This window comes from Lycorma delicatula, chromosome 4, assembly GCF_047948215.1.
Source record: "Lycorma delicatula isolate Av1 chromosome 4, ASM4794821v1, whole genome shotgun sequence".
Classification (NCBI taxonomy): Eukaryota; Metazoa; Arthropoda; class Insecta; order Hemiptera; family Fulgoridae; genus Lycorma; species Lycorma delicatula.
Genome location: NC_134458.1, coordinates 102,635,020 through 102,661,274, shown reverse-complemented (window position 1 = coordinate 102,661,274; position 26,255 = coordinate 102,635,020). Strand labels below are relative to the sequence as shown.

Here is a 26,255-nt window from a genome sequence, read left to right as displayed (position 1 = left end):
AGTTTGGTCAGCTAAGGACTCAAAACTTGAGTCCTTAAGTGATCTGAAGTTTGCTGGTTTCAGATACCTCAATCATAAAAATAGTAGTTATAGTCGGTTACCCGTCCTTCTTATGGGGTGCTTTGCATGGTTCTTAGCATTAATCGACAAACACTACAAGGATGTGACTGTAAAATTTTGTTTTTCATTTGTGTTCTTTAGTCAAGTGACTAGAGGCAGGTGCAGACAGTTACAATGTGTTGCATCCCACACTGTGGTGGCTGTGTTGGTGGTGTTGTTGTGTTGTACACTGTTGCACTTTTAAAGCTACTTTTAATAATAACTGAAAGATATATCGAAAAAGACCTTTTTTTATAGAAAATTTTATTACAAATGCTGGTAGTGGTCTCCAAATTTGATTTAATCAGCGGTTTGGCTGAAATAAAGTTGAATCAACTTGAAACAGTGAAACATTTCTTAACAATAGCACTGTGTTCTTCCCGAGAATAAAAACTTGTTCATGCAAAATTTCAGCTCAGTCAGTTGCGAAAGAATTCAGACACACAGAAACCATTAGATTAATATATGTACAGTATATCAGATAATATTTTCAACTCTGACTGAATTTTTCCATTAATAAAACAGTGATTGAAAGTAGCTCTGAAATATATGATTTAATATGAACAAATTATCTTTTCTTATCCCACAGTTTCATAATTATATTTCTGAGATGGTAAATGAAATACAGTCCCACTATTTCAAGATCATTCTAATTTATTTTATTGACATTTCTAGCTGTTGAAAAAATTATAAAAAACTAATCAATTAATACCTTGTATATAATATGCAGTAAAATAAGTTAGAACTGTATATCATATTTTTAAACACGTAGTATAGGTATATTTTGGTAAGGTTAAAAAAATGAAAAAATGACAGATGAACTTCATTAAATGAAAAAAAATTTACATTTTACTCTCATTTTTATTTATTTATTTTTTTGTTGGGTGACATCAATATTAAATATTATCATACGAGTGGGATAATAAATTGCATTAATTTTTTAATATATGTTTGTAGTATTACATTGTATAAAACTTGTACAAAAAAATAATAAAAATAAAACAAAATTATATACATTAGAATTAATTAATGAAATAATTACAACTAAAATTACTTATTACATTAAATATTGTATAATTATAATAAAATTTACACATAAGTCTTATTATAAACACATTATGATTTTTTGTTAATGTATATTTTTAAAAACTAATTTTCAAATACAAGTTCATCAAAATTTACCTAACTTAATTAAAATTTCTTATTATATATGACTTCATTATCACCATAGTCAAAATGACAAATACTATTAATAATATTATTATTACACTTAAAATACAAACATAATTTTAATTTAAATAGTATTTTTAATTATGAATAAACAATTAATACTATTTACAAATACATGTTTAATACTTGCATACGATTAGGTGTAACATAAAATAAAATGGCTGTTATATATAAATATATATATTTTTATATATCGTATACACGTACATGTATATATTATTTACATTTCAAAATGTATTCATACAGCTATCAATATAAAAAAAGAGTAATATATTTCAAACTATTAGGACTAGTAATCAGTGGCGACTCATTTATAAGGGCTGTAGTGCTACAGAATTCCTACAATTATTCTAAAATAATTTTATTTTTATATATATTTTAATATCTGAAATTATTATAGGCAAAATATTATAGTAGACATTAAAATGATGTGAACTATATAACTATATAAAACCAGTTATCAAGTGCAGGTAAGTATTCCCAGTTCAAATGCAATAGGATTACTTTTATTGTTGTTCTCCCCCCCCCCTCGTTTGCTAGAAATATTAACTATTCTTCTGGATAAATGCCTACAATGCGTAATTGCATAATTTAATGTTTAAATAAGAAACTGATTCATATTAGTTTGTCTAATTTAATATTTATTAGAATAAAAGATTTGTCATATGAACTATGTAAAGTAGAAAAGTAACAAACCTGTTCAATAAGGCTGTCACACTGCCAAATCACAGTTGTTGGCCCATTTGATTTTAGCAATTCACTTTTTTCTAGTCAATTTTTCTTTCTATTGTGACCTTAGACATTTTATATGGTATAAAAACAAGGAGATGGTGTGATCTATTAATTTAATAATAAAAGTTTACACTGAGTGTATACTAACATAACCTGACATAAGGCAAGAAGTGGCACAGCCATTTTTAAGAATAACAAACAATCCATGCATGTTTACTATAAGTGATGTGGATTCCTACAATTTACTCTATTGATATAAAATAATATATAATATATGGTATCGTAATATCAAGCCTATTAAAGTGCAGTGCAGCATTCAAGAAAAACTTTCACTATTTTTACCACAGAAACTGACAATCATAATAATGAATATTATTACTCTTACAGAAATTAATTTTGATTAGTGATGTTTGTACCCCACATTCTTTTCATGTGTCATAGGAAAAATCAGACTAGAATAGTGTAAAAAAAAAATAGTGTACTCACTGTCTCTTCTCAGCAGCCAAGCCAAAAAAATCAATAAAAATGTGTTGCTAATTTAAAAATATTTTTGCATTCAAAGAATGGGTGCACTACAGAATTTGTGTATGTGTCTCTACCCATCCAATCATTTGTATGATAATTCCTGAATAGCCCATTTGATTTATTTCATCACAACAAAGTTTAAAGATTATTAACTTTACACAATGAATTTGTAGCTTATTTATTTTATAATTAATGTAGAAAAGTTTTTCTTCCTACTTCCAAGACTGGGGGGACCCAAATAAATTAGTCTGTATGAGTTAATTAAGTTATTAAGTTAGCCTTGGTTATGTTAATTATTATTTAAAAATAATTAAGAATTTAGGAAATTGAACGTTTCATTTGGACCTTCAAATGGTTTAAGTTGGAAAAATGCTGGTTTTTTTTTTAAATATTAACTCAGAACAATATAATACTAAAAAATAACTTTAAATTTAATTAAAAATAAATAAAATATTTTGTTTATTTTCTTTTTGTTTTGATGGTTTTTAATCAAATTACGGCCTCATTCATAGATTAATATAATACATTACATTACATAATATAATAATAAATAATAAAGTAAAACTTCTTTCAAACTAGCTCACTGTTGGTTCATCATAAAAAATGGCTATTATTTTTTAAAAACGGACAGAATATCAATAAGCATAAGACAGATATTGATAGAAAAAAAATTAGCATTACTAATATTGTATGTACTGAATACTACTTGTACTAAACATGAATGAATTTTATTATATTGTCATTTACAGTTATTGCATATTTAAGTTAGTAATTTTAGAACATATTTAAGTTAATTGAATTTCCACCAGATCAATTTTTAATAATGGTATGAGTTTAGCCTGTACAGTGGTACATTATTGGGTATTATACATACAGATTGAACATTTAGTCACCCTTGTGACTATATCAAAGTGAGTGATAGTCACAAGCATAAACTAGGGCAAGTTACTTATGGTACATAAAAAAAATACTAGTAACTTTATTTTCATTGTAAGATATTGATGTTTTTAGGTTATGATAAGCTACAATACTTCATAAGCACTTCATAAGCTACAGAACAATTTTCTGTAGATTACAGCTCCACTAAGTGAGAATTTCATGAACCACCACTGCTACCGATAAAATTATTAATACTAATACAAGTACTTTTAAATATTAATTTTTATTTAATACATTTATTGAAATTAAACTTATTTTAATTACAGTAAATTGGCTCTATAATATTTATGAAAAATAAAACATTTATTGAAATTAAACTTATTTTAATTACAGTAAATTGGCTCTATAATATTTATGAAAAATAAAACATATGTGCAGAAATACTTCATTTAATACATCAAATACATTCTTATTTCTAAGAAACAAAACTAAATAAAAATTGTACAAAGTAAATTGTAATAACATATCATCAAAATACTTTCTTAATTTTTAAGTAATGATAGATGTGTGAATATATCAATATTTTTGAAATTATCAAATTTTTGTCTTCTATTTTAAAATAAGATATACAAAATCATAAACAATATGAACCAAATGATTTTTTATTAACCTTACGAGAGCCTCATTTATTTTATGAAATATGTAACAAACTTGTGTAGGATATAATTAAATTATTTAATACAGAAGACTAGCAATGAATGTTAATGAGATAATACAATAGCTTCGATTTAAGAAAAATGATGGCACTAACCTAATAAACATAATTTTTTTTACAATTTTTAAATTATGATCTAAGTTTTAGTATATTTAAATACAGAATCTAAACATATTTTACAATTTAAAAAAATTAATAAAAACTGAAGGGATTGGTTTCAAGATGTAGCAAACCACAGAACAAATACTGAAGTAAGAAATAACAAAATTTTTACTCAACAATATTTTTATAATTATTCTAAATAAATTATTAAACCTTAAATTATCATCAAACCAAAAACACATGAACTATAAAAAATCTGAACAGGCTAAAAACAAATAACAGATGAAATTTATGACTGCATAAGCTATATAAGATTTTTATTATAGACAATCAAAGCATTCTTACTACATTGCAATATTTTCTACATATTGTACAAATCATATCTCAAAAACTATTGAACCTACAAAGCTGAAATTTTGTAAAATTTAATTAAAAGCTGAACAGAAGAATCCTTTATTATATTTTTTAGAAGAATCCCTTATATTTTTTAGAAGAATCCCTTATTATATTTTTTAATAAGATTCTGGCTTTACAATTTTTTTAAAAATAAAAAGTGGACATTTTTAAAACCAATATCAAGGATAAATGAATATAAGTTGGCAGCTAATATATTTCTAAGGTAAATAAAACTGAGTGGGTTTTAGCAATTTTAGTATTTAAACCTCTTTTAGAGTCAACAAATAAAACTATGGTTTTGTGAAAGTTACTCTTTTACATATATTCTCTAATTGACTTTATAGAGTTAACAACTGAATTTACATGAAAATTAAAATTAAAATTCACAAAGAATTATTGCAAATATTATCAGTTTAAAGAGTACTTGATACTGTGTTGTTTCAATACAGAGAAAATTCTTATTTGCTTGATTTTTTAAAGATACTACTGTTTAAAAAATTTAGATCCAACAGAACATGAGATGAATTATATTACTAAAGTTTTCACTTAGATTACTTCAACTTGGGAAGATAATTTTGAAGAAATTTACATTAGAATAATGGTTCTTAGAAGAATGAATGTAAATTTCTTCCAAATGTAAATTTATGTTTTTATAAATATGCTGACTACAATAACTAATTTGATTAGTGCAGTTCAATAAAATGGTATGATTTATATATCCTAGATAGAATCTGTTTTTATTTTTAACGTTCTTTATCTTTTGTTAACTTCAGCATGGCTGTGCAATCTTTTCAAAGCTCAGCATTTTACTTTTGTTTCATCTAATATTATTTTTTTTACACTACGCTTCAAAATATTTGAATTTTATTACATGAATAATGGCTTAAAAAACAAAAGAAAATCAATGAAGAATCTAGCCACAAAGAAATGAAATCCAAAAATTATTACCTTAAGATTTAATAAAATGTTAATGTAATTAATAAAAATATTAAATACCACAAATTTAAAAAATACCATATTAATCATTTTTTTTTTAAGGCAATGCTTTTCTAGTTTTAAGGTCATATTTATATTAAGAGTTTTTGTAAATAAAATTCCTATTACATAGATAGGGCAGCTATGATAAAGTACGAATGCAAGATGCAAAAAAATTAAAAATGGAGATAAAGATATACAGAAAGGTCAATGTATATAATATACAATGCATCTGCAGACCATATAGTCAATCTACATATCATACAATCATCTACCTCTCACCTGCCACAGGTTATAAAAAAAGAATAACTACACTTGTCCAGATAAGATAGTGGATAAAATTTTGACAAAAAGAATCAGCAGATTAATGATGTAGAAGTAAAAGTACAGTAATCAGGATGTAAGATGCGGTAAAAACAGAATATTTAGGTAGGCCCAGTAACACCAAGATTGTGTTCAACAACTTTGTTTCTATATACTTAACTATTAATAGTGTAATTATAAAATTATGAGAACAATCATTATTTGTTGTTTTTACTTTTATTAGCTTAGTTAGGTTTTAAATATATAACACAATACTTAAAATAAAACTATCACTGTTTCAAACCCTTCATTTTTTAAAGTTTATCTACCCTTTTCAAGCTTATAGCACAATACAACTACCTAAGAGATAAGATAAATTTTATTAAAAGCATTTAGTGTTGTGCTTATATCATTATTATTATTATAATAGGTCTTTACATTAATGTTTTTCTAATAAAAAAAATAAGGTTAGAAGAAAATTTTGTAGTTTAATACTATTATTTATATGTATAAATAAACATACAGGGGAGGATTTAATATTTAGGATAATTAGGCAGGATCTGTGATAATTTAATACAATTATCTATATATATAAATAAACATACACAGGCAGGATTTAATCTTTAGGAGGTGCAATGGGGGAGACCCTCAAGAAACTAATCTGTCATATAAGAAGAAATGAGATAAAAGTTTTAAATGCAGAAAAATTTTTTAATTGATTTTCCTTGGGTCTTTTCCTCTAAAAAAGTGTCCATTTTTAATTTATTAGAAAAATTAAATTCTTCTCTTCTCTCCTGGACTGCCAGTGTACATTATGATATATATCATGTAACATATTGACAATTATTCATATGTCTTAAAAAAAAATTAAGATTGGTTAATATAAATATATTTCTTTTTTCAAAAGATTCTTCTATTCTGAAATTCTTAAACTTCACATTTTTATTACCTTTGTGCTTTTTAAAATTTGAAATTCACCACTTATATTAGTGATGAAAAGGAAAGAACATTTAAATAAACAAAAAGGTTTTTTTTTATAAAACAATAAATAAATAAATAAACATATAAGATTACAATTATATATACTTAGTTATATAATACTAGTTTATTATATAACTATCTGTTGTGTTATATAGGCTTTATATTCATATATGGGTTGGTTATAATGTTAGGAGCAGACAGATATAACCTGGTGCAACTTAAAATTTAAATTAAAGTATAAAATTTTCAAAATTTTACAAAATCTTCAAAAATTGATTAAAATAAATTGTATAAATCTTTCCTTTTCCTTTGTATCTCTCTTTCAAAATTGAAATTATAAATAATAATAATAGCAATAATAAAAAATCGAAAATAATATTTATTACTATTATTATAAAATGATTAATATTAATGCATTTTGCATTTCACACAAATGACATCACCTTACTGGTAAATTAGATGTTGAAGGTGAACTATCATTTTCTGATGTTAAAGATGGAGGCTGCGAATCTGGTGTTGATATCGTTGCTGCAGTTGTTTGTGCCGCTGCATTACTTGTTGAAGAATTTGACATTGTCGAATTTGAATTATTGGAACTTTCACCGTCTAGTGAACTAACACGTTTACCACGTAACAATCTTTTACTCAGTCTTAATACTTTAGAACCAAAATTATCATTATTAAATTGACTATTTTGACTAGAATCTTCGACTGTGTTTGTTGCGGCTTCATTTGTTGTTACTACAATATCACTAGTTCCTGTCGATGAAGACTTACCATTAATAACATCATTGTTTTTTAATGTTAAAGAATCTGTAGTAATATTAACAGTACAAGCTTGACTATATGGTGGTGCAGGAATATTGTTAAGATTCTGTGATACACCAGGAGGAATATCTGCTTCCTGTTTTCTTGAATCAGTTACATCTTGTGCCGTACTAAAAAAAAAAAGTTTATAATACAACATTTTAATTTTTAAGATTAATTTTATACATATAGCAATAATAAATCAATACATAACATAATATTTATCAATATATACACATAACATTTTTATAAATTTTAACTGCCAATGACTGTTGAGGTTATTACCACTAATAAATGCCAACAGTGTACCGTCAAATTATTCCCACAGCTGCTTAACTTCAATGACCTGAAGAAATTTATTCAAATTTGTTTTGTTTCATGAAGACAACAAAATGGCAACAAGTTGTATAATTTTCCCAGCAGTTATAAATGCCAACAGTGTGCAGTCATTCCACAGCTGCTTAACTTCAATGACCTAAAGAAATTTATTCAAATTTGTTTTGTTTCATGAAGACTACAAAATTGCAACAAGTTGCATAATTTTCCCAGTTTAACCAGGAAAGATTTTTTGTAAATGCAGTTCAGAGATGTAAATGATAACTGAAGTTCATTATTCTCTAAATTCCTTTTAAAATATTTATCTAATTAAGAGTTTTCATCCCTAAAACATATTTTATACTAATAATTACCAATTAAAATTACTTACTGAAATCTGTATTAATTTTTTTTTGAGTCAGGAAGAGTAATTTTTTTTTTATAAAGGGTTTTTTCATGTATAATAATTATATCAAAACTGGAGTAAATATATAAAAAAATTTACCCATCTAACATTTTCATTGATATCAATTCCCTTATTTCTGTACCACCCATCCACTAGATCGATTTAAAAAAATAATTTAATGAAAACAATGTACATACATAACACAGCTTTGGCATAAAATAATACTCTTGGTGTGAATATAATGACACACATTTTACAAGATATATTTATTTATCTTGCTAGTTCAGTTTTGATCTCACAGAAATATTTTCAGTCTATTATATTCTGTAACAGCTGGGAAAGTAATAATTGAGAAATGCATTTTAAACAGTGTAATAACAAATGTGAATAAATAAGAATAAATATACCAATAAAATGGTTATTTAAATGTAGAATGACATTTAAATAAACATTTTGAGTGTTTTTCCTAGGAATTTTTTTTCAATACAATGTATCTCACCTTATATTAGGCAGAAGAAGTGATGGATTCAACCTAATTGCCTCTTCATAACATGGAGGTAGACATCCTGTTACTGAATCGTAATCTGGAGGCTTTTCAATTGGTGCTCCTGACTGATGTATTGTCACAATATGATGCAATGGCTCCTCATTCTATAAAAATATTAAACATATTACTGGTCTCATTCTTCCTACAACTTTCAAATCTTTCCCATAAAAAGAACTTATCAAATGAGTGTAAAAATTTATTCAGTCTATGAACATATTCTAAGTGAATTCATCTCTATACAAAAATAAATAAAATGAATCATCCTGGAAAACCAAAACACTTGATAAGTAAAAGTGTTTAGATGTGTTCTGATATTTGTGGAGCAATTTAATAATTATGCACAGGAAATACAGAAACATTTGGAACTGTGGAAATTATAAAAGTTACAGTGATACCTTGTACACTGAAAATCTTTGAAAGGATACTGGCGAGAAAGGGAAACACCAGTCAGAGGAAGAACAGTATTGGACAAGAAAGTAACTAGTATTAGACAAGAAAGTTGATGTTATAATACGATAAGTCATTAGGAGTTGAAAATAAGGGAAAGTAACCTGGCCAGATAGTAACCTTTATAGATATTAACAAAGCCTACACTAGATTTTCCAGAAGGAAAGTACAGAAAACACTAAGGAGGAAAGGACCATCCCTTCAAATTTTAGAAATCATAAATGGAATGTATAAAAATTATAAAACCGCAATGAGTCTGAAATTTCTGAGATGGAAACTGAACTATTTTCAAAACAAGGTAATCTTACTATGTTATTTACCAACATTTCAAGTGAAATTCATGAGATGGTGAAAAGAAAATTAGAAAGTCAAGGAACAGAAACATGGTTGCTGATGACACTATTAATTTGGGAGGAGGGTATAATCTAAAATAAGAAAGTCAGTTAAGAATTAAGAAAGTAAAGGATGTAAATAAGCATAGAGAAAAGAAAAATATTGGCAGTAGTAGTAATATGGAAGCAGTAGTCTGTAAATACACAAAAAAAGAAACACTAAAAATTGTCACTGGATTTAGAAATTTTAAGAAATATCTTTTATTTCATCAGAAATATTGGATTGGATAAAGGATTGGGAAATTAATTACAGATTACAAATGACAGCATGATTTTACCGCTGTTAACAGTTTAATATGGGATAAAGATTTACCACCTAGAACTATACCAGATCGTGGATACCAGTGTTCTTTGGTGGTTGGGTTTCAATTAAGCACACATCTCTGGAATGCTCAACCTGAGACTGTACAAGACTACACTTCATTTACATTAATACATTTCATTCTCTGAAGTAATAGCTTACGGTTTTTCTGGAGGCTAGATTTACCACCTGATTGTAAACAGATGGTTTTCATGAATTACTGTATCTCTATTATAACACATGCATCAGACTTTTGGGTAAGTGTAAAAAGAGATGAAAGTAAAATATAGGCAACTGAGATGAAGAGTGGTAGGACAGATAAAAATGGATTGGGCATTTTTTACATGTCTTTTGATGAAAGACCAGAATTTGTCTTTCATCAAAACCTGTAACTGGGTGCTTAATCTGAAGTGGTATAATGAATGAAATAAATTATTAACATTATTGCTATATTTAACAGCATGTAGTTATAATAAATAAATTGTAAGATTTATTTATTATTTAAATGATTGAATGCTTGGAGAAGGAAGTTTTCACAGGATGGTATAAAGAATAAGAGATCATATGACAGCAAGAAAAAGAATTCAAAGAACAGTATTTCTTGGATAGGATAAGTTATACAAATACAATTGATTAATTTTTATATCAAGACAATGATTCATTAAAAAATGATAATAAAAAAAATGATTTTATGGATACAAATAAAAATGGAAGTTGGGAAATAATATAATTTATTTATATCTAAAATAATAATTAACTGATAAATTAATAAAATTTGGTAAATTGTAAATCAACTGTGAATCACGTAATCATACTAATACTGGTAATAAATTAATACTACATAACATCATAATAAAAGACAAATTTTCCTTATAATAAAATTAATAATACATTTCAGTGTAATATTTTTCTAAGGTAATGTTATGATTATAAAATATTACAAATGTAAAAACCAGAATAAAATTTCAAAGTAAATTTTGTTCAGTTGTTAGTTCAGTTAAACAACAGATTTCAGACAATAAATTGATTATTATGCAATATAGGAAAACACAAATAATAAATTATAAATAAATACCATAATTATAACTGTATTATAAGTGACATAAGTATATAAATTACAATTTTATGATGCAATTATTAACTGTCTTAACATATTCTTACATATATCTTCTTATATATTAATAATGTTACTGTAAAATTTAAATCTATGACACAAAATCATAAACATGTCTTACAAATAATGAACTACTTAACGGTATGTATTAAAAATATTAATTATACTTAAAATTGGATAATAATAATTATCTATTAAAAATTTATTAGTCTTAATTAACAGAGTACTCCAATAGCTAAAATGTGGCATAAAATTGTCAAATGTATAAGATGAAAAAATTGAAAAGTATACATAAAGTAATTTTTTTCTAAATTAATAAAAATTTGCTTAATTTGCAGCTTTTTCTTTGTTTATGATTTGTATTTTCAAGAGATCTTCACTTCTTTAATATATATATATATATATATATATATATATATATATATATATATTGTATTAAAGATTAGTTAAAAATATAATTAAAATTTAAAATTTATTTATAACAATAGATATTTGCTAACTCAGTCAAAATAAAATGAATTATGAATTACTCTCCTATTATTACTATAATTCTTTTTCTTTTTTCTGTTTAGCCTCTGGTGACTGTTTAGATAATACTTCAGAGGATGAGTGAGGATGATATGTATGAGTGTAAATGAAGTGTAGTCTTGTACATTCTCAGTTCGACCATTCCTGAGATGTGTGGTTAATTGAGACCCAACCACCAAAGAACACTGGTATCCATGATCTAGTATTCAAATCCGTATAAAAATAACTGGCTTTAATAGGACTTGAACACTGGAACTCTCGACTTCCAAATCAGCTGATTTGGGAGACGCGTTCACCACTAGACCAACCCGGTGGGTTCCTATTATTCTGGTAGGTTATCTACTGGTAGATTACCTATTATCTACTGGTAGGTTACAAAACTATTATTTTGTTCCACTCTTAAATATATCTATAAATGCATCATCTTCAATTATATAAATTAACATTATTACTTTCCTAAACCAGGCACTATGTTGAAATTTACTTGTTTATTAATTATTAACATCCATTCTTGTTATTTGTATTTTTTCAAGGGTTATATGTTTAAGTCTATATGAAAGATTTTTAATATTGATGTATTTTATAGGTATGAAAATAAGTCTATTTTTTCTAATATGACCAGCATAATTCATTTTTTGTTTTTTGAGTTTATATGTGCTTGTAAAAATGTTCCTGAAGCTGATTTTTTTTTTCTTTTTGTCATTCCTGTATAGAATTTTTTGCTACTTTTTCTCTCTATATTTTATTTTATATTCACCAGCTGTATTACAAATAAAAGAATTATATTTATTGTTATTAATTAAAACTAAAAAACCTTTAACTGTATACAATTACTTCTAAAACTAAAACCAATAAATAAATTAATTAATAACAATAATTCTAATAATTATATTCTTAATAAAGTAGGTGTATATAAGATAGAAAGAGAGAGTAAATTTTTTTATACGACACAATTTTGTTTAAAAACACAAAATAATAATGAAAACAATCTGAATTTGATTGCCTAATCTTTTAAAATATAATTTATCTATACAGTTTATTTGGCTATATAAAGTAAAAATATACCTATAATTAAAATTTGAATAATTAGGTAATAAAAATTTACTTTTAAAGAATTCTGTATTTTGGAAATCCACTTTATTATTATGAAATTATTCATTATTTATTTCCATCACAAAAAATTATGGAAATAGGATGTGACATATCAAACATAATATGGATTAAAAACAACATTAAAATATTATAAATATTAAATATCAATTTAAAAACACTAACATAAAAACAGATAAAACCAACCAACATAATGCAAGTGCACTCAAAAGAGATCATAAAATAATATAATATGACCAAGTGTGCTGTTTATCCAAAAGAGAGAATAATTTGTATTTACATTGTGCTAGAGGGAGGTAGTCTTATAGTGTGATACAGTAGTATTATTGCATGTATATGTTTATAAAAAAAGCTTAAATTATTTAATATTCAGTATTTTTTAAAGTAATACATATTGTGTAATATGTAGTTAATTAGAAATAATATTGAAAGGTATAACAAAAACAATTCTGTCCCAAAATAAATAAATCCATTTATCCCAAGATGTTATTAATTTTGTTGGAAGATTCATATAAACAAGTTTGCATTACCAAACATTCAGTTTACAAGCTAGTACAAATAATCTAAGATCACTTTTCCTTCTTGGATTCCCCTATAGAAAACGTGATATATTTTCGTGTTGCTGTAAAGATAGCTTGCCAAATTTCAACTATCTGAAATATCTGAAAGTTCTTATAATTGGGTTTTTTGATTAATTCATTAAATGAGATCAAAGCTTGTGAATGAAAATATGGCAGTGTATGAAACGTGCCATACTTGAGTAGGGTTTTGAATTTGGAACCTTCCAGATAAAAGTCTGAGATACTACCATTTCACTACATAGGATATGTTTAAATACACAAATCTATTTAATGTTTTTTTTTTATCTAATATATAAATTAATGAAATCAATAAATTACCTGTGATGATTCACCAGGTGGATCATGACTAGCTTTCATCCAAAAACACATAGCGAGACAAATAAGCATTGCACCAGCTGCAATTAATGTAACACCAATATATCGAACAGGTTCTGCATTATTTTCTGCTAGTCCAAGCCAATTAAACATCGCTCCTACACACAACAATGTCATACCATATCGGTATGGCCTTTGTGAGTATTCTGGTAAGATTAGTACCATTCTTGCTTGCTGTAAAATAAAAAATAAAAATAAAAATTTATTACATGGAACACAAAAAAGTCCATAAGTTTTTAAATTTTATTCTGAAAAAAATTTAATGAAAGAAAATAATATTAGTTTTCTTTTTATGGCATTTTTTTTTTGTGGGGTTAGGTGAGTGTGATTTAATGGAAGGTTTAAACTGTTATTAGTAACAAAAGTTTGTAAAGTGTTAAGGAAAGTATTGTAAATTATAATAAATCAATTGGATGAATAATAATAAGGTGTAATTCAGAAGTGTACTTGGTCATTTCCTTGTTGTTTTACTTTAAATTATTCCTTGATGATTTATTTACTTTATTTTATTATTTATTTACTTTTTATTATTATTATTTAAATTAAGTTTTTATTTAAATTATTACTTTCTTATTTAAGAAAATTTAAAGTGATATATTTATGTTTGTTAGTAAATTAATACAAAATATAAAAAAATAAATGCAAAGCAAGCAGTTTGGTGAAAAAATTTAACGTAAATTTATCCCTTGGGGTTGAATTGAAGGGTTTATTTACCATATCATCAAAGCATTTATACTTAGAATAAGTGTATAAATACTTTTAAGTATCTAATACTCATATATAAGTATACAAATAAATATTATAGTAGATAATTTGACAACAAATTAAAAAAAAAAACAAAAATACCACCATTATATCTATACAACTTTGTCTGAATTTTTAAAAAGGAACATACTGAACAGTATTACTAATTGTGTAGGTTTCATTAACTGCCAAAATTTACAAATTATTTCTCTCCTTGTACCCAGAATTATGAACAATTTTACTAAATGCATTCTACATATGGACATTGCTATTTGCCAAAATAGAAGAAGAAGGTGGAAAAAGTCTTTGGATAACATTACTGCCTAATATCACTACGTGAGCTAAATGAATTAGGGATATTGATTATGTAAGAGACTTGGTCAGTACATATTTAGACTATCTGGAAAAGAAATCAAGTTTATCTTCTGTAGGGAAAAAATCTCAGATTTTTTTACATTTAAAACATGTTTTACATGTAATTTTGTGTTCTTATTCTGTGATGTGTTATAATTTAGAGGTTTGGAGTGTTACAATAAATACAGAGAGGGGTTTTAAAATAGAAAAACGTTCTCTGACATTATATAAAAAAATTATACCTTCTTTTATGAAACTTTCAGTGGAAAGTTTAAAAGCATTTTATTCAACACAAATACATTTTTTATATATATATATGTATAAAACTGTATTTGTTCAATTATATATCAACACCTAATATACCTTTCTTACCATATGGTTACTATTTATGAATCACAAATTAATTACATTTATTATTTTCTAGCACTTATTTATGTTTTTAAGTTGATGTCAAGAATATCAATATAATATATATATATATATATATTAATTTAATGAAATTTATCTTTTTAAGATTCTTATTATTTCTCTATATTAAATTTTATTTTAAATTATTTAATATAAACCACCTAGTACAATATATTGAGATAATATGTATCTTATGTTAATTTTTACTTTTGCAGGATTCTGCATCTTCAGTCATGATTGAATTATTTAATAAAATTGCATATTAAAAATTAAAAAATGCTAAAGTAAACTAAATACTAAAGTAAATGTATATGGTGTAATGTTTGTTACATTACAGTACTATAAATATTACAGTAAAGTAACAATATTATTAGTAAATATAACAGTAATATTGTCAATATTTTGTACTAGGTGGTTTTATTACAGAATTTAATATATATATGTACCACAGATGGTAATATTATTTATAATATTATTATTTTATTTATTATTGAATATTATTAATTGATATATAATGTAGTGAATATATTTATTTGAATTTTTTCAATAAAAATTTGGTAGAAAATAAACAACCACCACAGTGCACCAGAAGATAAATTAAATAATTATCAATTACCGTATTTGCAAGAATATATTTCAATCCTGAATACAGGTCGATCCCCCATTTCAAATTTAATTTTCAGGGAAATGTGTAGAAATTCTTTTATCCCATCAAATAAAATTTTACCACCAATAAGAAATTAATTTTGAAATTTATTATACATCATTACATAACATTATACACACTTTTTATTATACTATTATATTAGTATTTTATTACACTATTTTAAAATATTTTAAATACTAGTTTAAATTTTATATGTAAATAGCAACATAATAAAAAAATCTTCCAGTAGAAATGAGCTGATGACTGTTGCTTCATATCCAACAATTATAATTTTTTAAAGGTTATCATTAAAAGGCTTGTTCACATCACAGCTACATCTAAAACCTATGTCTGATATTCTTTTATAAGAAAGTATTTTTTAAGATTTATTGGACTTATAAGTAATTATTATTTTCCTGCTGTTTCTAGTGATGATGTAACTTATGAAACAAAGTATGGATATTTTGTGATGTAATATCTTTCCAATCAATGTGTTAGACATGTAATGAATTCAATGATAAATAAAAATCTATAAATAGATAAATAACTAAAAATATTAAATTTAAATAATAGGATAAAGATTGCAGTGTGACAATTACATTTCAGAGTATTTCCTAAAAATACAATTAAATCAATTCAACATTTCTAAACAATTTGAACATATTTCTGTAATGGGGAGTAAATAAGTTCATAGTTGTCTGACAAATTTTCCACAGGCAACTTTTACATTGTCAAACACAAACTTCTAATAAAAAATCCTGAAATAAAAATATTTTTTCTGCTCAATTTTTAATTCTTCGTAACTGTAGTAGCTGTTAGATATTTTTATTTGAAACAAGAAACAGAAAAAAAGCATTACACATCACATAATACACTAATATAATTTAATATTATGTAATTACAAAATAAATAAAATACAACATATTAAAATTTGTTAAAAGATAATTCTAGAAGTTTTCTGGTTTATTTAAAAATTTTCATATTGAATAAAAAAGATTAAGAATTACTGGTATGAGTTTCTATACAATTCTACCTTTTCTTCAAAAAAAATGTAAAATGGTATTGAGCTGCCTAATGAAAAATATACAACTGCAGTAAATTCTCTAACAATAAAATGAGAATGGAAATCTCCATTTAACAAGGTATTACAAAAATATGTCTGTGTGGACATTTAATATGTAATAATTCATAGCACTTCAAAAACATTTGTGCTGGACGATGATGGTTTCTTACTTTTAATATAATTAATTTATTTTAGACTTCATTTTTACAAAAAGAAACTTACAATAATAATTTTTAGAAATAAAATTTTTGTACTAAAGTACATATACGTATGTACTTTATTTAATAAAGATACCGTACGCTGCAAATGTAATAACAAAAATCTTTTCCTAATGTAAAGCAATGTGCCATCAGAATTATGAATTATGATGTAACATGATCAACAAAGTCCATACAACTCACTTTTCCAGGATATTCAGTATTTTTTTGCCCGCATGTAAATATTTCAAAAACCGCATGAAAAAAATAAAGTAAAATTTCAAAAACGAATGTAAAAAATTAATGAAAACAAAGATAATTATAATGTAAGAAATGCATTAAAAAATTAATGAAAAAAAAAACAAAATTACAACAGAAGAAATGCATCAAGTACTTAAGAATAAGTGTGTCTGTCTAATCAAAAGCAATATTTATTTTTAATAAGATATCTGAAAATATTAAAAGTAAACCATGTAAAATTTGTGCAAAAAAGTAAAAAAAAAGTCAACTGAAAACCAACAAATAATATACATGCATGAATTTCTAACTTCCAGATTTTTGACAGTGTAAAACCAGAGAATTATGTTATATCTTATTGTGTTTTTATACGATATTTTTCTTTTTAATATTCAAGTGACACTGAATTTTTATATGTGAACTGATTTCTTTCTTTAAATATAATTAGTGTTAATTATATAAAAGAATAATTGTAAGGGATTATTTGTGATAAATTTTATATAATGGTAATTGCAATTATTAGGATTATTAATTTTATAAAAGGATTAATTTGTTTTCATATCAGTATATTATTGTCATACTTTCATTTGATAGATTGAGCAAATAAAACATTAGAAACTTTTATTTTAGTATTATAACAATAAATAAATAAGTTGGTGAAAGAAAGTAAATTCAAAGGATGTGTGGTAATTTTAGGTTTACTATTTGTAATATAACACAGTTGTCTTATTTTGGTAGTTGTGAAGTAGACTGTTTCTAATTGTTAAAAGTTTTATCAAGAGATTTCAGTTTTAACAAAATGGAAAATAATGTAATTGTTTAATGGGGGTGGGTGACCCTGGAAAAAAGAAAAACATGGTTGATGGAGATTGCATGTTCTAATTCCTACATTGGCCATAGGTTCTTGAAATATAGATAGAGATAACTAGTTTTACGTAAAGAAAGTTTCTAACTTATTTATGACTATTGTAAAACTAATATGTTGTAGGCTTCCATAGAAAACATGAAGACTCAGTTTTGATTTTACAAAATATTATACTAATAAAAATTATGATCTGATACAAATATTTGATATGTATACAATATTACAAATTATTATACTTGAAAAAATATCAATTTTTGTTTTTTACTGTTTATCATTATTTTTCTACTTTCTGTTCTCGTATTTCACAAAGTTACTATTTTATTAAACTCACAATTCTGTTGTTCAAAATGATTAATTAATGTATCTACTGCTTCTAAAGCCATAGAAGGTTTCATTTTTTTATCATTTGTATCTAGGTATCTTCGCTTGTGTCACTTTCTGAATCATTCTCTTCAGCTGTAGAAGGGATGTCTTTTGCTGAAAGCGACTTTTGAAGAAAAATGACAATGTCATTATCGATTAATTGCTCAAAGCCTTCTTTGTTTTTGTCGTTGTCCAACCATTCACTCACATCTTCTCTGTCTACAGTAATAAAATCTGGACTAGATTTTACAATTTCAAGCCTTCTTAATTTTTGTCCTTGTCAAACCACTTACTCATATCTTCTCTGTCTACATTAATAAAATTTGGAATAGATTTTACAATTTCAAGGGAGGAATTGATTTCATCTTCTGGTATTTCTTCTTCGAAATCATCAGATTATAATATTTTTGACCATGAAAATTTTAAGCTTTCGGATGGCAAGCAATTCCAGACTTCACTAACAGCAAATATCACGTCTTTTATTATCCACATTTTTAAAATGTCTTTCATTGAAGTAGCACAGTTTTCTTCTAAAAGAAAATGAAGAAGTACTCTTTTGAACCTCCTTTTTAAACTGCTTATTACTTGTTGATTCATTGGTTGGATCAAAGATGTTACATTTGGTGGACGGTAATGAATGAGAAAATTTGTCCATATTCAGAAATAAGACTGGATTTGGAAGGACAACATTGAACATTATCTAGTAACAGGGCTGCCTTGGCAGAAGATTTTTTCTTTTTGGTATTGACAAACTGATGGGATAAATATTTTTAAAAACCAGGTTTTAAATATTGCTTGTGACATCCAAGCTTTTGGATGGTGATAACAATCACAAGGAAGAGATTGCATTTCGGTGCTCTTAAAAGATCTAGGCATTTTTGCTCGACCAATAACAGTTAATCTGATTTTATGTGTTCCCAATGCGTTTGAGCAGCTCATAGTAGTTAGTCTTTCCTTACTATATTTATGTCCGGGGGCAGACTTTTCTGATTGGGCAGCTAAAGTTCTTCTTGGCATAGATTTCCAGAATAGACCTGACTTGTCTGTGTTATATATATTTGTTCTGGAGTAAGATTGAACTTTTTTTAAGGAACAAATTCTTCATTAAATAAAGTTGCAGCTGCTAAATCTGCAGAAAGGCTTTCCCTTGAATATCTAATTGTCTAATGCCATGTTGTGTTTTAAATTTGTGTAGCCAGCCTTTTGAAGCAGAAAATGATTAATTTATAATTAAACTTTTATGAAAAAATAAAGCTTTCTCATTCACCATCGGTCCAGATATAGCAACTCCTCCAGCACATTTCTGTTTAAGCCAACGAAAAACAGCGACATCTAGATCCAATAACATAGACTATTTCATAGTTTTTCTCAATGAAAGAGTACATGTAGAGTCAGTAACTGAAATAAAATTAAAAATGTCCTTTTTCCTTTTGATAAGATCTTGGACAGTTTGTTCACCAATTCCAAATTCCACTGAAAGTTTCTTTATGCTTTCACCTTTGTCCACCACACGATTTATAACTGCCATTTTTTGGCCCATGGAAAGTACAACGTGCTTCCTCTTTGAAGCCATATTTCCCACTTTGAATGGGATTATGATACAGTAAATATCGTGCAGTAGTAGAATACAGTTACTGTACCATAAAAATAGCACAGAAACTACATTCAGTACAGTACCAAAAAACACATTCAATCTACAGTATTACATACACTAGATAGCAAACAAAGATAAACTGGCATGATTGAAACACTAGGTAAAACAGACACACAATGAGTAGACAGCCATTCTGAGATCATTGTACGTTGCAGTAGGCCTGTGCATTGTGTTATGCCCAAGTTATTAGACTATACTGTCATGTTTACCCAGGCTTATGGGATTAAACTGCATTACTGTTTCAATATATGTAGTTCAGTAGTATGTACTGTACAATGTAATCAAAGTACTTTACTGTAGTAGAGTGCTGCTGAGGGTAACATTTACAAACAAAGAATATCATAGTACTGTATTTTTTGTTGTAATCCAGCATCCCACATTGTTTTTTTTTTTTTTTTTTTTATAGCTATGGTTATGAAGACTCCGGATAACTGGATCTCCGGGAAATCAAAACCCGGTTAATGGAGGTTCTACTATATACAAAATAGTCCACTATTTGTATTTAAAAAGACTAAAATATTTATGCAGAAATCAAGGAATAGGACAGAAGGCTTCTATACTTCCATAACTTAATGCCCCCTTGGATATAACATCAAGATACCATTTCAAAGGGGTGGTTAGAATACTTAGAAGATATTAGATATTAGCAATCAGATGCTAAATTTGTAATGCTACATCTATCTATGGCTTCTACCAGGCTTCACTTAATAGTAATTTCAGTTACTAAATTTCTTCGCCTTTATAAGGAGTTAAGTCCATATAATAAACAAAGTTCCAAAAAGTTGATAAAAACAATAAATCATGTAAAATATGCATGGTGATGTAGAAAAATATATTAATATCTAACATAATTTCATTGAAGACTTGGAAGAGATCATTACAAACTTGTAACTAGAGTACAGTTTACTTATATACAAGGAAAATGTAGATAATGGGAAAGAAGAAATTAGGACAATGTAAACAATAGGAAAATATGAAGGGTTACATCCTTTGAAATATGGCGCTGTAAAGGGATACTAAAGATAAATGGTATGATAAAGTGACTAATAAGGAAATTCTGAAAAGATTAAGTGGAAGAAGGAAACTGATAATATATTTACAACATGTTTTGAAGTATTTGGGATTGAAAGCTATAAGAAAGTGAAAGAAAATTCATTACAAAGAGTTACTTGAAATGTTTTCTTCCGCCAACTAATCTTTTGATTGAGCACTTCAGAAGAAAACGGTACAATCATGAAGTTAATAAGAAGTTTAATTTTTAAGCAGACAGTAAAAGCAGCTGCTACCATTCAACAATATCAAAACCAATTACATAAAAATAAAAACTATTTTGTGAAGGAAATTGGATAACTTTCTCCCTCAATGAAACTTTGGTTAAAGCAGCTCATACAACTAAATACAACTGAACAGATTATTATATCTTATTAAATGTTTAAATCTATTTAATGCAGTAAGATTGATTATTTGATTCATTCAGTTATGAATAAATTAAGACAAATCACCAATCTCTTGCAATAATAATAATAATTCTCAAAATTAATATTTAAAATTTTCATTAATTTAAAATTGATTTAATTCTCAGGAATACTTTTTTATTTATAATTAAGAGATAAAAAAAAACAATATAGTTTAATTTATAGATAATTTGTAAAATGCCATTATTTGTTTATAAAATTTAACAATTATTCTTATAACTAAATATTACACAATATGTACGAATAATTTATCTGATGACTCATTATCTTTACCGGTAATTCTGTTTCCTGTTTTATAAACTCCATGTGAGGAGTAAAAAACTAAGAATTATAATTCATTCAGTTATGAACGATAATATGTACAAATAATTTATCTAATGACTCATTATCTTTACCGGTAATTCTGTTTTATAAACTTCATGTGAGGAGTAAAAAACTAAGAATTATTTGATGCCTGGTTCCTTACCGTTCCCAAAAGTGGACCAATGACACTGCAACAACAGTAAATGGATAAAAAGTCGCAGTAAATGGATAAAAAGTGTGCATGAGAAAATTAATATATTTCAGTATTTCAAAACTTATTAATTGATAAGCAGCACTGTTTGAAGTAAAATATCATATTGAAGTAAAATAATTAATTTTGAGAAATGACTAGGTAATGTATTTTCATATAATTCTAAACAGTAGTATATTAAATGTGTATCAGTATAAACCTCTGTAGCATAATTTATAGAATGCAAAAATATAAATAAAAATTCTGACACAAAAAGACCAATTTTTCTCCATTATTTTATTTTGTTTCCTTATGAAAAATGATGAACTCATTTTAATCTAAAATTTTACAAAAAAAGACCTTTGATCCTTAAAAAAATAATTAAATGTCAAAAAACCATTACACAAAAAAAAACAAGTTTCAATTCACTCACCATTCTGACTCACTGCATAAACTCATTTGAAAATACACCACTACACAGTCAACAAAACCTCAACTTTTTTCAATCTTAAATTGAGCATAACTCAAGAACAACTCAATAAATCTTCATCAAATTTGGACATACACAGCTTCATATACACTACTATAGCATATCTAAATTTTAATACAACTGATCCAGTAGTTATGGAGAAAAATGAAAAATATGAAATATTAATGAAAAATATATTTTATATATATATATATTCAGGAACCTGATTTAAAGTAAATGGTATTTTTGTACTCCTCATATCTCAAAATGTAAAGAAAATTCATTTTTACTTCCCACTTCCATCAAGCGGCTGAAAGTAATCCTGTACTTTTCTTCAAAAATTAGGTAAAAACATGTATGTACTTAAGTTTTATAATCCTTTTTATTATTTATTTATTAATTCTGTCTACTATAGGTTGATACTTGATTTTAGCTATCCTTGCCTATTTTATATAAATTTTAGTTAAATTAGTATTTTATTTGAATTTCATGCCTGATCAGGTGTGAAACCACAACCTTTTTGAATGAATTATAGAGATGCTACCATTATGTCATAAAAAAATAAAAATATAAAAAGAATTACAAATGATAAATTTTTATATACATGATAGAATTAAAATAATTCATTAAACAAATGATAAAATAAATATTACCATATACTCAGAATACATAAAAGTCATCGTAAGTAGTCAAACAAACACCGTAAAACTAAATGAGATAAAACTATTAGCACTATTAAAGTACAAGTAAAAAACTAAATAAATGTACTGAGTAACGCTATTTTAAATCTTGAAGTGATTGTCTCCTGTTGTAGTTCCCATTTCCCCTTCCATTTGCAACAATTATTACTATCTTACACTTTATTATTTGTAATAACAAAACTTATGAAATATTGCATACAAGCATGACTTTGCTTTTTTCATACAAAAAACTAACATACTGAAGTGAATTCTAATTAAAAATTGAATTCATTCTTAATGAAGAATAAAATTGATACATTTAAAACTATTTTATAAAAGCATTTTAATACATTTATGTTGACTGAATATTTTGCATCCTTTATGAATTCTTGCATGACTTGTGTAATTCAAATAAAAGTAGTATAGAAATGTATAATCCTTTTGGTTAGTAACAGTTTTAAATTTTACCTATCTATATGTGTAATGAAAAATAATGAGTAGATTTAAGCAATGAAAGAAAACATGCAATACTTTGCAAAAGTATTGCATAACTTTCCCAACTATTAATAAATAAAAATTAAAAGAGTTAGTAGTTTTAAGTCAAAAAATATATATATTTTAGAGAATAAATTTTAAGAAACATTTTCATATACAGGTTAAGCATAACAAATTTGCTTGAGTAAAGTTTTCTCTAAATTTAACATCCCCTTCAATAAAGGCAAAAATAAGAAAAAATATCTTTTCATTCTCCATTTTAGGTCTGCGGTCTATAATTTAAAAGGACTGTCTAAATTTCTTGATAGCTCTGACACGAAGGATAAACTTTAAAAATATTTAAACTGAAGGGATATGAAGCAAAAGAACAAAAGAACAACATATATTTCAGTTTTAAGAGGTGGGGGTTGATTTTTCTGGAAAAAGATTTTCTGGATTATTTATACATGAATTGTAGGTAACAAATTTAATACAGTTTTCTCTAAAATTCCTCTGAAGAAAGTCAAAGTTTTTTTTTGCAATACCTCCTCATTTCCTGAACAAATAAAAAAGAAAAAAAACAATTAATTAGATCAATGTCCCACATATAGAAAATTTGAGCCAAATTTGAAGAAAATAGGTTTTGGTCAATCCTAACATATAAACATTTTTATTTATTTACTATTAGATTCATTGTGTGACCAACAACAGAAAAATAGTCTCCTGAAACAAAGAAATCATTTCTGTTACCCATATCAGACAGAGGTGGACTGATTTCTTTCATAAAAAAATCTGATGTGAACACCACATAACTTCCTTGTATGCCGCCTATTAAATTACAAACACACATTTTTACTTCATTTAAACTTATTTCATTTGAAAGTGAGATACGATCCTCCAGTTCTTTAATAAAGTGGACAGTTTCACAATTGCTGAAAAATTAGTTTTTATTAACATCAAATATTTATAAAATTATTAATTCAACAATCTTACATGAAATATTAGGATAGAGTAAAAGTCGCTTTATTATTCGTATTACTAGATCAGTATTATTTAAACTTTTGAAAAGTTTCAGATTTTTGGTATGTCATATAAATCAAAGTTAATAATAATTAAAATATTCCGTTAGTGAACTCCTGTATACTGGTTACAAATGTTAATTTTGACTTTACAGTGTAAAATATTCAGTTTTTATTACTGGATTATTTGGTGAATAATCAAAAATGAAAAAGAAACAATCATACAGGAAAAAGAAAGATAACATGAAGAAATATATTTCAAAAAAATGACAAGAAGATGAATATGAAGAGGAAGAAAATATTAAGAACAAGGAAAGAATAAGAAAATTAAGAGAAGATGATAAATATAAAAAGGAAGGAAATCTGAAAACCAGAGAATACGTATACAAATTAAGATCAGAAGAATTACATCAAACCAAAGAGTAATTAAATGACTGGGAACAAAAAACAAATATATGAAATAATGGTCAACTCTGACTTAGGGAGAATACTGTCCGACAACATCAGAGGAGTAACAAACTAAAAGATAAGAATTTTTTGCAATTTATTAAAGATCAGACATGTATGCCGCAGTGTATATATTGTTCTTGTGAGGGTCTATTTTTCAGTCACTCTGTAGTTAACTTTAATGTAGATAAAATTAAACAGAAATTCCAGAATAATTAAATAAAATTAAACTAGAAAATCCAAAAATAATACGATTCTAAATTATAATTTTCAATTAATATTAAATAATCAGATGTTTCACCAAATCTATTACACATACACATTTGTAATAATGACTATTAAATTACATACACACATTTTTAAAAGTACATAAAACTTTATTTCTCTAATAACATCTGATTTTTTTCTTATTTTTTTAATTATTATTATTGAATAATTACTTTTGTACAATGTTTTTTACAATCAACAGGTTAAAAATTATTAATAAATCAATATATTTAAATAAAAAAAAAAATTTTTTTTAAATAAATTAAAAACAAAAAAAAAGGAGATGAAGTCTGATTTGAACTGATGTGCCTTCCCTTGCAAGATCCAAATATTTCATTAATTAAAATTTTATTTGGCTATAACTCTGGAACCAATGAAAATAAGTACCACTTATGATATATCACTGAAAAACGCTCAATGAGGGCTTATTACTGCAGTTAAGAAAAAATCCAAAATCCAAATTGTTTGGGATTTTGGTCTTTTTTGGCACTTTTGGTTCAGTCGATTGCAATCAAAAGAGAAGGGTAACTAGACGTTACA

The 26,255-nt window shown here is 25.7% G+C and overlaps 1 protein-coding gene across 6 annotated transcripts in view; it reads right to left on the bottom strand.

Annotated features, from left to right (window-relative positions):
- Positions 1–1,313: 1,313 nt before the first annotated feature.
- LOC142323713 (uncharacterized) overlaps positions 1,314–26,255 on the bottom strand; it is a 359,124-nt gene continuing 334,182 nt past the window's right edge. For 5 of the 6 annotated variants that reach the window (XM_075363845.1, XM_075363844.1, XM_075363846.1 and 2 more), the window contains 3 exons: positions 13,804–14,034; positions 8,965–9,116; positions 1,314–7,875 (listed from right to left, as the gene is read on the bottom strand). In XM_075363845.1, the coding sequence (XP_075219960.1) occupies positions 7,377–7,875; positions 8,965–9,116; positions 13,804–14,025 (873 nt within the window). In that variant the 5' untranslated portion in view covers positions 14,026–14,034 and the 3' untranslated portion in view covers positions 1,314–7,376. Of the gene's footprint in view, positions 7,876–8,964; positions 9,117–13,803; positions 14,035–23,481; positions 23,606–26,255 lie in introns of those variants that run through there. The other variant, XM_075363843.1, reaches the window with a different exon arrangement.